The following is a 14,036-nucleotide window of genomic DNA, read 5'->3' as shown; positions in this document are numbered from 1 at the left end:
CAAGGCACGGCATCCCATCATGCAGGTCGGACAACAAAAGACTCGGGCCTCCACGCGGTCCCGACGCGTCTTCCTTGCGTGTGTACAATTGCTACATTTAGCCGACGAGCCCGCCCCCAGCGATGGACGAATTCCCAGCTTCGTTTTGGGAATTTTGTCTTTCTTTCCCGTCTCTGTGAGGTCGTTCGCTCACCAACCCAGGCTACATCTCGTTCTTTTCTGCCTCTGCCCTGACCAGAAGCAGCCAGCCTCACAATTAACCCCCGTCCCGGGGATCTTGCTGACCGGGCTTACTTGGCCTGTTGACTAGGCCCTGGCCCCGTTTTAAACTTTCTTTTTCTTTTTTTTTTTTTTTTATCCCACGCCCAAGTCGTCATCATCGTCCTACACGGGATTCGCTACGGCTTCCCGCCAATCGTTTCTGCACCACAAGCCGGGTTTTGTCTAGCCTTATTTTGTGGAGTCTCCCCTACAAGATAGCCAAGCTGGAATGTGGTTGTCTTGGTGTCACTACCCCATTGAACAATCGCATGAAGACGGCTGGTAAACTCCAACCCGCTTATATCGGCACCGCTTCCCGGGGATAGCAGGTGACTCGGGATCTTCCTTCTCACCTTCGATCCCACCACTGAGCCCGCCGCGGCTCTTACGCTCCGTTGATTCACCTACGCCATATTCGAATTGACGTTCTGTTTCACCACGTCACGACCCTTTGGAGCCGCGTAGTCGGACAAACGTTCTCTGAAGGACGGGCGGAGAGCAAGCGAGCTGGCACTTGCATCTTGGCCATAACGTCCCACGGCCTTTTGCAGACGGGAGTTGTTGTGCTGGAACGACTCGGTCTTTTCCCGGCTGTGGGTGGCGCGAAGCTCGGGATCACCGCGTGCAGAGCCCTGCTTGCTCATCTTCACCTACAACACCAACAGCAACCGATCAAGACCTTTACTTTACGACCAATATCCGACAGGGCCTGTGTCTTCCTCCATATTGGCGCCCCTGGTTCTGGTAACCACCGGGATATGGCGATCCCCCGCGCGCTCCCGGTGTCGTTGGGGGCGGTTGCGGTGTTCCCGACGACAGCAACTCTGGTGATTCATATCATCCTTGCCCGACACCCGGTAAATCAGTCATCCATGATAAGGACTACTGCGATCGTTGCTGCGACCCTTGAGACAATCGTCCTTGTTTTCATATTCGCTCTCGCAGTCTCCCACCTTGGGCGATGGGCTCCGATCGCGCGTCTCACGAAACTCCAAGGCCTCTGGTTTGCTGGAGGCTTGCTCTTATGTACTGCCGCCGCCGCCGTATCGGTGTCTAGCCTTATCAGCCTCAGCAGAGTCGCCAGTCGCCATGAGAACTCGACTGTATTAGGCGCGAGAGTGATGGATCTCTTGGTGGGATCCGCCGTCGCCCTGGGACTCGCATTCGCGTCACAGCTTGTTTTCTTGGTTTTCCATTTTGTCGTCGGGCGGATGCGGGGTTCTGAGACGTCGACGTCGAGCCACGCCGACGAACGCCGCAGCCGGTCACCTCCGCCCGTCAAATCCATCGCTTACCACGAGACCAGCCCCATCTCGACCAAGGGCCGCGGCAGCATATCCTTCGATTGGCGGACCCCTCCTGGATCAAGTAGTGGACGGTCAGCAACCGAGACCATGAGTTCGATACGGTCTTCGCTCTCGCAGGTCGTGCGGCCCATCTCGTCCAAAACACGTTTGCTATCGGGCAGCCAGCGGTCCTCCCGCCGGCCTGCCTCCCTAGATCTACCGGCTTATCACGATCGACGATCGCGCTCAACAGATGACGGATTCGATTCCTGGGACACATCAGCTGTGGATCCACAAAACCGACAGACAGTTTTGGAATCATCATCGCCGCCGCTTGGCCGCTTCTTAGAGACCATTCCCGCTAGCCCCACGACAAGCAGAAGCCCCAGCCCGGGAACGCCACTAGACATTCTCGAGCCGCCGCGGGCAAGACGGAGAAGCCGGAGTTACAGCCCAGTCTCGACCCGGACGATCCAAGCGCAGCGGGCCGCGTTCACGCAGCACCTGTCCCAGAGCGAAGCCCATATTCACCCTCTTTTCCGGTCAGACTCGCCTACGCCGCCCCCGCTTGCGACACCAGGGACCGTAGTCATAGCGGCACCTAATGCAGGCCAGGTCATTTCTGACAGGCAGAGCATCCGGAGCATCAAGAGCGTCCGCCGTATGCGAAGCGGGAGCCTCCCCGCCGTCCCGAGCCCTCTCAGTCGGCAGGGCTCGTGCGACTCATTCCATCGGAGAGCGGAAAGCAGCTCCCCGGAGATCCGAGAGGAGGATGAGGCGTGGGCTCCTGGGGTGGACACGGAACGGAAAATGACGCCCCCGATTCCCGAATGGATTCTCAGCGCCGGTTCTCGTACCAGTCTGACGACCTACAACAGTCGGAGGCTCCGCGGCCCCGACGGTAGCGGGGAATGATCTATTGTTGAGCGGTAGTTATGACCATGATCGCCCGGGCTAAGGGGGTGATAGGACTGCAACGACATGCCTTGCACTAGTTCGCTTCGGAATCCTTGAGTGCGATATGGGCTTTATGCACGGTCAGCCGCAGAGTACAATTCTGTTTCATTTGTTTTGATTTCTTCTGGGTGATTTGGTGGTTGAGGTGTCCAGGCTATGACGGGAAGATACCAATTCATGATACCTTAGCGCGGCGTTGTGTTTGTTGGCCAGGGAGGCCGAAGGGAATGAACGGGGGACCGCTTGGCCTCATGATGGTTATTGGGCTGGGTAAAAAGTGGAATGAATATAGACTTCTTGGAACCTACTTGACCAAATATCGGTCCGCGCTGATCAGATCCTTCAAATCCTTTAAATCCTTCCCTTTCTCACTTTGATTTATCCAAATGCGGCCTTAAGGGAAGAATGAATCGTTTGCCTATGTCGTTGCATCGGAGGGTATGAAATTGACAAATACTAACGCAGATTTTCGTTGATCGTCATTATCTTGGGCAAGACAGCGGCTTAGCTCCAACCTTGTTAGGCGTAGTGGAAGGGTTTCCGTAGTCAACGCTTCCACCTTCAGTTCCGCCAAATGCTTCAAATCCTTCTCCTTTCCGCCTTGATTTTATCCAAATACAACTTCGAGAGAAGAACGAATCGTTTGTCTATACTGTTATATTGGAGGGTATGAGATTGGCATATCGTAACATATATTTTCATTGATCGTCATTATTTTGGGCAAGAGAGCAGCGTAGCTCCCAAGCTTGTTAAGCAAAGCGAAACGATTTCCATAGTTAACGCGTCGACTTTTAGTATCTCGTCATATATAATAAAGTAGTAGAGTCTGGAGAGTATAGCCGGTCCTAATCACTAGGTAGGACGGGGTGGGTATGTCTAGGTAGAGGAATACCTACCCAATCGAACAGATATATAAAGTATAAGTCTGCTAAACCCTCGTAGCGGAATTGTTTCTCTTCTCTATAGCACTCTCTTCACGTTGCAGGCGAAAGCTCAGACGATTTCAACAAACTTTTATCGTCAACAGACGCAAATCCCACCATGGGCGCCACCAAAGGTTTCAATGTAAACGTTTTGTGCCAGTTCGGCCTCGTGGTCGTGGGCGGCATGTCTGCCTCGGTGATGGTTGGCAACCAAATGTACTACTGTACCTAGATTGAGCGGGGCAGGGCAGGTACTGTAGAGACCGAACCCACCTTGTACTTCCACGTCAAATACGGTACTGCCCGATATTAGCAAAGCGCTCAGCGCTGTCGGCAAGATGAACGTGTCACTGGTTCATCAAGCCAGCACTGGGGACTTCTGACCGGGTAAGGGCGTAAGGCTGGCGCGGAAGCAAAAGTGGGGCTGCCCCCATCAGGCGGCAGTCTGCACGCGCAGCTCCCCCCCCCCCCCCCCCCCAATTCTCCGCTTCACCTCAAGGTGGGGTTCTGCCATTCAACAACCTTAAGGTGCTAGTCGCAACACTGCTGCTCTTCTTCCCTTTTGCCCTTTTGCCACAGAAACCGCACACACCGCAACACGTACAAAGTTCTGGCACGGCAATCGGTAACTCCTCAGCGCCAGTTCCTCGCCGACGACCCCACCAACAGATTTCACCAAACCCAACCATCGCCGGCATCAAATCGCCAAAATGAAGATCACTTTCAAGGTGCGTCTCGCGCTGCGGCAAGGACCGCTTGCCAGCTCTCGCCCAAGGTCCTGCGAGACCGGACATCCTTCCCCGGTTACCCCATCCATCGCATTTTACCCGCCGGTTACGCGATACTGATTATCATTATTCCCATCCAGGACCTCAAGCAGCAGAGGTTCACGCTCGACGTCGAGCCGACCGATCTTGTAGGTTTTGCCCCCTCTCCGTGTTTTGATCCCCCATCGTCCCCTCCCCGCCGCGATAAGCCTGGTGCTACCGTCGCACACCCAGCAGTAGCTGGCTGGTTAGAGGCAGCTATCCCGCCCCTACTATCCTCTCTTCCTGCCCCCGCTGAGCTCAAAGCTGACCCTGTTAGGTCTCCGCTGTCAAGCAGAGGATTTCCGATGAGCGGGGTTGGGACCCCAAGCAGCAGAAGCTAATCTACTCCGGTACGGCCGCACGGTAATGTCGTCTCCTTCGTTGGCCACTCGACTTACCGCGTGTTCGCTACAGGAAAGGTACTCAAGGACGATGATCCGATCGAGTCATACAAGATTGAGGAGAAGGGGTTCGTAGTCTGCGTAGTGCAGAAGGTAGGTACACATGGATTCTCGTGTGGTGGAGGTGCACAGTCGAGCAAAGCTAATAGCGTAACTCTAGCCGAAGCCTACCCCGGCCGCCGAGTCGTCCACCTCCGCGCCGCCTGCTACCCCGGCCCAGCCGTCGACCTCAACCGCAGCTGCCCTGGCCGAACTCCCGGCTGCGCCGGTCGCCCCAGCGCAGACTTCCAGTTCCGTCGCGGCGACCCCTGCTACTCCCACCCCCAACCGGGCCGCCACCGCAGCCGCCGATGGAAACTTCAGCGATCCTAATGCTTTGGCTGTGGGTGCGCAGCGGGCGGAGGCTATTGCGAACATGGAGGCAATGGGCTTTGAGCGGTCGCAGATTGATGCAGCCATGCGTGCGGCCTTCTTCAACCCCGAGCGGGCTGTAGAGTATCTTCTGACTGTATGTTGTCTCAGGGTTGCACCATGATCTTTCGTGAAGTTGCGGGGGCTGACAGGAGTCAAGGGCATCCCTGAGAACATTCAACAGCAACAACAACAGCAGCAACAACAACAAGCTCCGGCGGCTCGCCAGGCTGCTCCAGCAGCAGCAGCAGCAGCGAGTGTTGGCGATGAGGGGAATGTCAACCTTTTCGATCTCGCTGCACAGCAAGGTCACGGTGGCGCACGTGCTGCTGGCACTCCTGGCGCTGCTGCCGTTGCTGGCGGTGCTGGCGCGGACACGGGTGCTAGAGCAGCGGCAGCAGCAGCTCTCGGGGCAGGTTCACAAGGCTTCGGGAATCTGGAATGGCTCCGCCACAACGCCCAGTTCCAGCAGCTGCGTCAGGTGGTGCAACAACAACCGCAGATGCTTGAGCCCATTCTGCAGCAGCTCGGTGCCGGCAACCCTCAACTGGCCCAGTTGATTGCACAACACCCAGATCAGTTCCTTCATCTGCTCAGCGAGACGGGAGAAGACGATGATGCGCTCCTTCCCCCTGGGGCTCAACAGATCTCTGTGACCGAAGAGGAGCGGGACGCGATCGAGCGGCTTGTCCGCCTTGGCTTTACACAAGACCAGGCGATTCAAGCCTACTTTGCGTGCGACAAGAATGAGGAATTGGCCGCGAACTTCCTGTTCGATCAGCCAAGCGAGGATGATGAGCCGCGTGGGAACTGATCACGGCTTCTCGATCTCGGAATTTCTGTTTCGGCTGTGCTATTCCTAGGATCCGCGATTTCTCAATCTGCCAGATGCGTGCATTCTCATTTGGGCTAGATGTCCGCGCCAGGGGGGGGGGGGGGGGGGCCGGGGCAGTCTTGACATGTTTACAGTGACTATTGGAGAGAAACTTGGGGATGGAAGAATAAGGGGAGTTGTTGTTGAGGACGTTTACCAAATCCTGATGGTCTTTGGAACCGGCTCAAACCCCTTGTAGGCGTCTGACGGGAGTTGGTAGATTGACGGATGGGCTCGCCATTACCCCTTCCCCGTGGCGGTTCTAATATCGCGGGAATGGAGCCGGCCGGGAATTGGCCAGGATGGAGCACCGACGTTGAATGGATGAGAAAAGTGGATGTTTTGCCCCTGCATTCTAGGTATTACATGAAATTGGGGGGGTGGGGGAGAAGGGGTATCCCTCGCGACAAATCGAGAATCGGTCCATGGCTTTTTGACAACACTACGAGCTTCCTCATAAACAATTGATTTGCAGTTCGTTTTTGATCCCTTTTTTCTCTTTTTTTTTTTTTTTTCTTTGGCCCGCCGGACACTGTTTCATGAAAACTAGGATCACCTACGGAGGGCAGTAAAAATAACATTAAGAAAACGTCTCTTTCTTTTCCTCTTCTCCGCTGCCTCCTAGCAGACTCTATTCCGTCATTTAGGCGCCACGAGACACCACGAGTCATTGTTATGATAATGGAAGGAGGGTATCTATCAAGAATATCCATCGACCAGGAAACACCCGAGACCCCGTTGACCCCCCCCCCTCCCCTCCCCTTTTTTTTTTTTTTTTTTTTTTTTGCCATTTCCTGACCAATGCCAACTACGCCACATCTGCCCCGCCCTCGGGGCCCGTTCCAAGGACCAAGAAGATAATCACACCTCGGGGATATCATGATCCCTCAATCGACCACGTCCCTCTCCTTCCTGGACCTCCTCCCCCTCTTCGGCCCGCCCCGCTCCTTGGCAAGCGAGACCTCGAGCTGCTTCATGGCGTCCTCCTTCTTCCTCCTGGCGTCCTCGGCCTTCTCGTCGTCGATGGCCCTCTGGCGCGCCTCAAACTCCTCCTCGGCCCTTTTCTGCTCGGCGTAGATGGCCTCGGCCGTCTCGTACTCCTGGCCCGTCTGGGCCTTGTACTCGTCGACCGTCAGCATGCCGACCGTCTTCTGGCCGACGAGGGCGGCGTTGATGCGCTGGGGGTTGACGCGCTCCTCGCGGTTGAACTTGAGCTTGATGTGCTTGCGCGTCTTGCCCTTGAACATGCGGCCGATCGTGTCAAAGTCGGTGCCGAAGGCGGCGAGCGCCTGGTAGAACTTCTCCGTCTCCTCGTCGGTCCACTGCTGGGGTTTGAGGTTGCGGCGGAGGTAGGTGGACGAGGTGATGTGGTAGGTGAAGTCGTTTTCTTCCACCTCTTGCATGGTGGCGGCTGCTTCGCGGGCGCGCGCGTGGCGGTCGACGATCAGGGACGTGGGGTCGAGCACGATTTCGCCGTTGATGAGTTGGTAGCGCTCGCCGAGGGTCGGGCCGGCGCGGGCGGGCGGGGAGTCCGGATTAGTACCGTTATCGGCGGCGGCAGCGGCAGCGGCGGGAGTTGAGGTAGGGTTAGACGAGGAAGAAGCAGCGCCAGTAGAAACCTGTGCTTCTTCACCGTTGGCAGCGTCGTCGGGGTTCTCGCCGATTTGCTGCTGCCGCCTCTTCTCGTTGTACCGCAGTCGCTTGGCTCTTTCCCGCTCCATAAGCTCGTCGTGCATGCTGAATTTCTTGCCGATGTGCATATCTTTGACTAGGTCGGCCATTTTCACCTGGGTGATATCGATCTGGACATTCTCCGCGTCTTCGGGTGTAGCTTCGCGCTGGGGTCTTGAAGGCTTCCTGCTACGCCGTGCGGCGCTTCCTTCACCATCTTCACCCGTCTCTCCACTCTCTGTTGCGCGTGAGCTGCGCTTCTGGCTGCGCGGTGCCCTCGCAACCGCTCGTCTCGGCTCATTGCCCTCTTCGCCCGGCAGCGGAGCGGCTACCCTCCTCGGTCGTTTCGTCGTGGGAGCAGCGCTGCTTTGCCCGCTAGAATCCCCGCCGGCCTCCGTATCTGACTTGCGTTTCCGGCCCCTTGGTGGTTTAGTCGTTCGAGAAGGCCCGGAACTAGACTCGACGGTGGCGACGGCAGGGGCTGCCGGCTCGGGCTGCGTGCTCGGGGCATCCGCAGGAGGTGGGATCGGTACTTGGACGGGTTGGTCTTTGGGAGCGGCTGATTGTGTATTGCGGGCTACCGAGACAGTTTGGGAGGGAGCGGTGCCGGGGGTAGGTGCTGCAGAGACTGGCCCCGTAGAAGGTGCACTGCCTGTGGAAGCAGTAGCAGCAACTGAAGCCGGAACGGCCGCCGAGGGCTCTTTTCGAGATGTACTCTTGCCAATGACCGGGGTCTCAGGTGGCAAAGGCTCTTCCACGATTGATGCACCCCGCGATGACAAATTCTCGGCTTGGGAGGTGTCTGCCGTTCCCTTGTCGGGTGCTGTGAGAGGCGATGTCGGCGTCAAGTCTTTGTCTCCTCCTCCTGTGGCAATTGTTTGAGAAAGCGACCTTGTAGCCTTTGCTGTGCGGGCTTGTGGCGGTGGCTCCACCACAGCTCTGTCTACCAGTTGGTGTGATTGCAAAGCCGCGCTCGCATCTCCTGACGCGGTATTGCTCGACACAGGGGTGCTGACATCCAGAGGGGCGCTGGGTGTCTGGTGCGGGGCAGGGTGTGACAGTGAGGGTTCCTCTGAAGGGCTTGCAGACGAGATCGGGGCTAAAGCTGGAGTCTTAGACGGCAACTCCTCGGTAGAGGGGCGCGGAGTGCTCTGGGACCCGGGTTTGGGTCCGGGGCCGGGGCGGCGACCGCCGACCTTGGGTTTAAATGCGATGCTCTTCTTGAGCATGGCGTCGACTCAATGCCCCGCAGCAGGCACTCTTCGCTACCGAGGCGCACGCGAGCAGTCGCGCATTGCCCAGGACCGGGTGTGCTGGGGCCGTATGCGTGGGGTCCCGAGTCCTCGAATGGCTAGATGGGACCTCTCGGGAAGCCAACGCGATCGGAGTTCGGCGAGGAGTGCGTTGCTGGAGCTGGTCAAGGACGGGTTTTGAGTTTCCAAAAGGGCAGCCAAGGCGCCGTTGGAGGCCCCGGCCAAGGCGAGATGCGCTGACAAGCGGGAGCCGGAGGCAGCACAGGGCAATTGGAGCGGGTCTTCTGGCCAGAAACGGCTAGCGCCATCTTGGAATGCCTCAGCAATTCGAAAATGAGCCTTCCTTGGTCAACTCGTAACTCGAGGCCCATTCTTTCTCTCCGTCCCTTCCATTCCCAAATCCCGACACTCCTTTTCCAAACCACCACCACCACCTCCTCCACCACCCTTCTTCATTTCTCGGGCGGGCGTTACTGGGCTGAGGGCAATAGACTACCATTTCCTCGCGTTCCCTCTCTCCGTCTCGCTTCTTTATACCTACCCTGTCCCTCTTCGCACCGTCGCCACTCTTTTTCTGATGCCGATTGCCACACCTCGTTCCGCGCTGCCCCGTCCTGCCACCTTCGCCAAGATGGAGGACAGGAAGAGACCCGCGTCTGGCGCGGTCGACGACTGCGCTCCGCCGAGCAAGCGGCAGGCTGTCAACGGCAACAACAAGGCCAAAGACGACTCTGGCGACATGAAAGAAGAGGCCTGGATTGAGGTGAGTGTCACACGACAGTCCCCGCGTTGTCGTCATCCCGCGATCCCTCAAGACTTGGGCTCGAGTCGAGCGTGTGCCGCCGTCGCGCCGATGCCGGGCCCGCCGCGGCTCAAAAGCCGGCATCAAACGCGATGATTCTTGCAGGGTTCCCTCGCCTTGACCGTCGCTAATGCGCGGCTTGCTGGCAACAGCACGCCCGGCTCCTCCCAGGCCTCATGTTTTCAATGCCTTCCTGATGCCCACAATCACCCCCGCTGCCTCTTCGCCACGATGTATACAAACGCCCTCAACACGGGTCGTAAAGAGATGGTTGGCTGACATGCTTGGTGCGCGCAGGAATATCAAAAGGGTGCTATATACCGGCAGATGCTCGAATACAAGCGGGAAAAGATCAACCTAGAAAACCGCGTGCAGGAACTCGAGAAAAGCTCGACAGATCACGACGACCACATACGGATAGTCGACGCGTGGGTCCTCCAGGTATGTCGGATGCCTACCGTCTCCACGGAACCCCGCTAACAACGCCAAGCTACTGCAAGAAATCGAGCTGCTCGCCGAAGGCACGGTATCATCACACAGCTCTGCAGACTTAGCGCCGGGATCTGCTCTCTCGTTCAAGGATAGCAAGGACTTCCAGCGGCACCTCGGCGACAAAGCAAAAACGTTCAAGTCAAAGACTGACGCTCTCCTCAAGCGACTGGCTGACGCGCGGGGTGAGGTCAAACCCGAAGTGGCGCAACTGGAGTCTCAAGTAAAGTCTCTTCTTGCGCAGCACAAGGAATTGATCGTCAAGGTCGACAGACTCGAGGCACAAAATGCGTCACTTTCGGAGCAGTATGACAAGGCCACGCTCAAGGTAATAAAGGCCGAGCGCAAGTTGGACCGCGCCCGGAGCGCCCAAGTACAGAAACTTGAACAGCAAGCGCTAGCTAGTGCTACAGCGCCGCCGCCGCCGAATGACGAAAACGGCGCCGGCCCCAGCGTGGCAAACGGAGACAGCGATGCGCTTAGAATGCAGTACCAAGAGGCGATGGCTGTCGTGGCTAAGCAAAAGCAACAGCTTGAAGCAGTGCTCTCCGAGAACAAGGCCCTGACAGAGGAAAACTCCACCTTCAAGATCAAAAAGGAGGCCATCTCGGACGAGGAGTATGCACGAACCGAAGTCTTCAAACAGTTCAAGGCCCAGAACGAGGATCTCATCAAGCGCATCAACCATCTCGAGGCGACAAACAAGCAGCTTCGCGAGGAGGCCGAGAAGCTACGTGCCGAAAGGACCGAGTGGAAATCCAAGTTGGAGGCCGAGGCGCAAACCGTCACACTTGAACTGGAGGACCAAATTCAGCAAAAGGACCAGGATCTCACTCGCATTCGCTCCGCCCGGGACGAGCTGCTGGCTGAGGTGGCCATGCGGAAGGCCAGCCAGGAGCAGGAGAAGACAGCTCTGTCACAGATGAAGGAGCTGGTCGAAGCCAAAGTGGACCGCATCGCCGAACTCGAGTCGGAGCTCGAACGGCTACGACCAGGTGAAGACACGCCCATGTCGGATCCCCGCCCGGACCTCGAAACCCTTTCTGTCGATGAACTGCGGCAGAAATACATGAAGCTGGAGAAGGACTTCGAAGCCATTAATAAGGAACTTCCGCTCCTAGAGAAATCGTACAAGAAGTCTATGGGGCTGGCTCACAAGAAAGTTATGGATTTCCATGCCCTGGAGGAACGAGTAGCCACTCTCACTGCCGAGAAGAGCAAGGCCGACCAAAAGTATTTTGCCGCGCGGAAGGACATGGACATCCGAACAGCAGAGATCCGGACGCTGCGGGCGCAGAACGGGAAGAGCTCCGAGATCATTTCGCAGCTCAAGGATGTCGAGGCCCAGAACCGGGCCCTGATCGGCAGCCTCGAGAAACAGATTGCGGCCCTGAAACACGACATTTCCACGGCCGTTACCGAGAAAAAGAAGCTGGAACAGCTGAGCACCGAAGCGACAAGGAGAGCAGACTCGTGCAAATCACAGATCTCGAGTCTCACAGACCTCGTGAAAGCTAAGGACGCAGCCGTCGCAGCCATGAAGGAGCAACTCGTGAATCTCGAGGCGGAACTGGAGAAATCCAAAGTAGATATCAAAGAGTTGAAACAGGACTGCAACAAGTGGAAGCTCAAATGCCAGAGCAACTCGACAGAAGAAGAGGAGGCGCTTAGGGTGAGTGCAGCGTTTTGCAGTCGAAGACTTGATCGTGTGCTAACCGTGTCCCAGAATCTGGTTATATGCTCAGTATGCCGGAGCAACTTCAAGAACACGATATTGAAAGGATGCGGCCACGTCTTCTGCAACAGCTGCGTAGATGATCGGCTAGCGAACCGGATGCGGAAGTGTCCAAGCTGCAACAAGGCTTTCGACCGCTCCGACGCTATGGCTGCCCACCTCTAGGTGAAGGTTGACAGCGTAGCTCAGCTTGAGCTGGACGAAGGCCAGAGCAAGCAACTCCGGACACGAGAGGCGCGCGAGCACGCCCAGACGTGGACCGAAACGATACGGAGCCGCCGTTTCCAATTCAACGCAACCTGACGGTGCGGTATGAGACGGAACGGCGACTCGAGAGTTGGGATTCATGGCCAGACGACGTGTGTATGACGGTTCGAGCTGTTGGATCTCTTATTTACATGTAATTCTACTGATTGACGAGTTCCTTGCCGCGTGGCATGTTGCGAGCGGAGATGGAGCAAATATCGGGGGGATTTTGCGCTCTATATTTATTATCTTTATGGGAGAAGATGGGGGGCCGGCAAGGATAGAGCGGCGTCGGGAGCAGGAGACGCTACCGCAAGGGGGACGCTGTACAAACTCAGGGCTTGATTTGATTGATTCCCCAGGTTTACTTTTTCCGGGCCTCAGCGGCGGCTGGTTGACCCATACCCCGTGCTTTCGTACCGCGCGCTAGAACTTGAGCCGCCAGGGCTCGACGACCTTCCCCATGAGCCGGACCCGGAGCCCCAGCTGTCCCCGGCTCTGTCTCCCCAGAGCCCGCCTCCCCGTCCGTAGTTGTAATCGGTATTCCGAGCCCCGCGCTGTCCACGATTCCCAGCCATGTACCCCGCCGCGGCGCCGCTGGCAAGTCCAGACCAGAACCCGGGCCTCCATCCTGCCGTTTCCTCTGCCGGTTTAGTTCCGGGATACGGCGGCGGCGGATCATCCCAGCGCCCTGGCCCGCCACCGCCTCCGCCTCCGCCTCCGCCAGGCCACCAACCCCCCCCACCTCCTCCCCATCCATTCCCTCCCCTCCTTCGCGGCGCCCGTGGCCGCCTGTTCTCCCCGGCCCTGACGCACGCGCTCCAAACAATCCATGCCAGCACGGCAAAGAACAACACCCCGAACAGCACCCCGCTCCAATCCGTCCCTTCTTCTCCCCCGCCTAAGCCTCCTCCTTTCTTGGTGTTCTTCGCCAGGTGGGGAAAGCGCCTCTCGCCCTCCTCGGTCAGGGCGAGCGTGTACTCGACGCCGCAGCTGCCCTTGAGCACGTAGGCGTCGTCGGGCGAGCTGTACCCCTCGCAGATGACCTCGGTGCGCTCGAGGCGGAGGGTGGGGGCAGGGCGGCCGAGCAGGCCCACTCGATGTCCTGGGCCGTGTACGAGGCGCCCTGGTTGACGCAGCGCATCGTGGCGATCTGCGCGTGCGGCAGCCGGCACAGCGCCGCCGTCGGCTTCCGGTTCGCGCACCGCAGCTGCGGGATCGCCGCCACCCGCCGCGACGTCGTCTTGTGCGGGTACGTGAGCGTCAGGGATTTGACCTGCGTGCGCGCCCCTTCCCTGGTTAGTCCATCATAGATTGGTTAAAAGGGGGGGAGGAGAAGGGGGGGGAGAGGGGGGGGTTTGCGTACCTCCGAGAGAAGCACGGCGTCTTTGGGTCGGCCGCCAGCACCGACCGTCACCGCCGGCGAGAGCGCGACGAGGGTGAGCAGGGAGAGGAGGAAGGAGGTCGGTGGTGGATGGTGCATCTTGTCGGCTCTCGTCTCTCGTCTCTCGTTCTTCTTCTATTAGGTTGGTAGACGGGGATGCACTAGAAGTGCAGCAGCAGCAGCACCAGCACCAGCACCAGCAGCAGCAGTTGTTGTTGTTATTGCTGTTGTTGTTGTAGATGATGGTGGTGGTGGTGGTATCGCGCTCGAGATTTGAGCGTCTGAAGCTCTCTCCCAGTAATCAACAGCAATCGCGAGGGATGTGATAGGTAGGCGTGGCCAAAGAACCTTATCAAAAAGAACAAACAGCTCAGGCCCCAAGCTTCGCCGGCGCAAGGCTGCAAACTTCAAAGAGGACAGATGTCAACTTCTGCCTCCCAGGTTCATCCCTCCCGCTTCTTTCCTCGACAAGGCTTGGGGATGTGTGCAGCAAGCAAACGGTGTTGGTCGTTTGTTTGAAGATGGTGTGAAGCA

At 57.7% G+C, this 14,036-nt stretch overlaps 5 protein-coding genes across 5 annotated transcripts; 3 read left to right on the top strand and 2 right to left on the bottom strand.

Moving 5' to 3' along the window:
• Positions 1–1,019: 1,019 nt before the first annotated feature.
• Positions 1,020–2,462, top strand: MFIFM68171_10442 (uncharacterized protein; the record flags this gene model as incomplete). Its single annotated transcript, XM_071065861.1, has 1 exon — positions 1,020–2,462. The coding sequence occupies one exon, from the start codon at positions 1,020–1,022 to the stop codon at positions 2,460–2,462; it is 1,443 nt and encodes a 480-aa protein (XP_070921962.1).
• Positions 2,463–4,137: 1,675 nt separating this feature from the next.
• Positions 4,138–5,862, top strand: RAD23 (UV excision repair protein rad23; the record flags this gene model as incomplete). Its single annotated transcript, XM_071065860.1, has 7 exons — positions 4,138–4,155; positions 4,296–4,343; positions 4,514–4,586; positions 4,651–4,730; positions 4,798–5,145; positions 5,209–5,410; positions 5,465–5,862. 7 exons carry the CDS (start codon positions 4,138–4,140, stop codon positions 5,860–5,862), a joined length of 1,167 nt encoding a protein of 388 aa, XP_070921961.1.
• Positions 5,863–6,809: 947 nt separating this feature from the next.
• On the bottom strand, positions 6,810–8,822 carry MFIFM68171_10440 (uncharacterized protein; the record flags this gene model as incomplete). The annotated part of the gene is made up of 1 exon (XM_071065859.1): positions 6,810–8,822. The coding sequence occupies one exon, from the start codon at positions 8,820–8,822 to the stop codon at positions 6,810–6,812; it is 2,013 nt and encodes a 670-aa protein (XP_070921960.1).
• Positions 8,823–9,423: 601 nt separating this feature from the next.
• On the top strand, positions 9,424–12,037 carry BRE1 (E3 ubiquitin-protein ligase bre1; the record flags this gene model as incomplete). Its single annotated transcript, XM_071065858.1, has 4 exons — positions 9,424–9,609; positions 9,946–10,089; positions 10,139–11,809; positions 11,864–12,037. 4 exons carry the CDS (start codon positions 9,424–9,426, stop codon positions 12,035–12,037), a joined length of 2,175 nt encoding a protein of 724 aa, XP_070921959.1.
• A 461-nt stretch (positions 12,038–12,498) lies between these two features.
• Positions 12,499–13,601, bottom strand: MFIFM68171_10438 (uncharacterized protein; the record flags this gene model as incomplete). Its single annotated transcript, XM_071065857.1, has 3 exons — positions 12,499–13,144; positions 13,216–13,394; positions 13,485–13,601. 3 exons carry the CDS (start codon positions 13,599–13,601, stop codon positions 12,499–12,501), a joined length of 942 nt encoding a protein of 313 aa, XP_070921958.1.
• Between the last annotated feature and the right edge of the window lie 435 nt (positions 13,602–14,036).

This window comes from Madurella fahalii (assembly GCF_045866475.1).
Source record: "Madurella fahalii IFM 68171 DNA, scaffold_6, whole genome shotgun sequence".
Lineage (NCBI taxonomy): Eukaryota > Fungi > Ascomycota > Sordariomycetes > Sordariales > Madurella > Madurella fahalii.
Note: the sequence above shows the minus strand (reverse complement) of the source record. Positions and strands in the feature narration are given on the sequence as shown.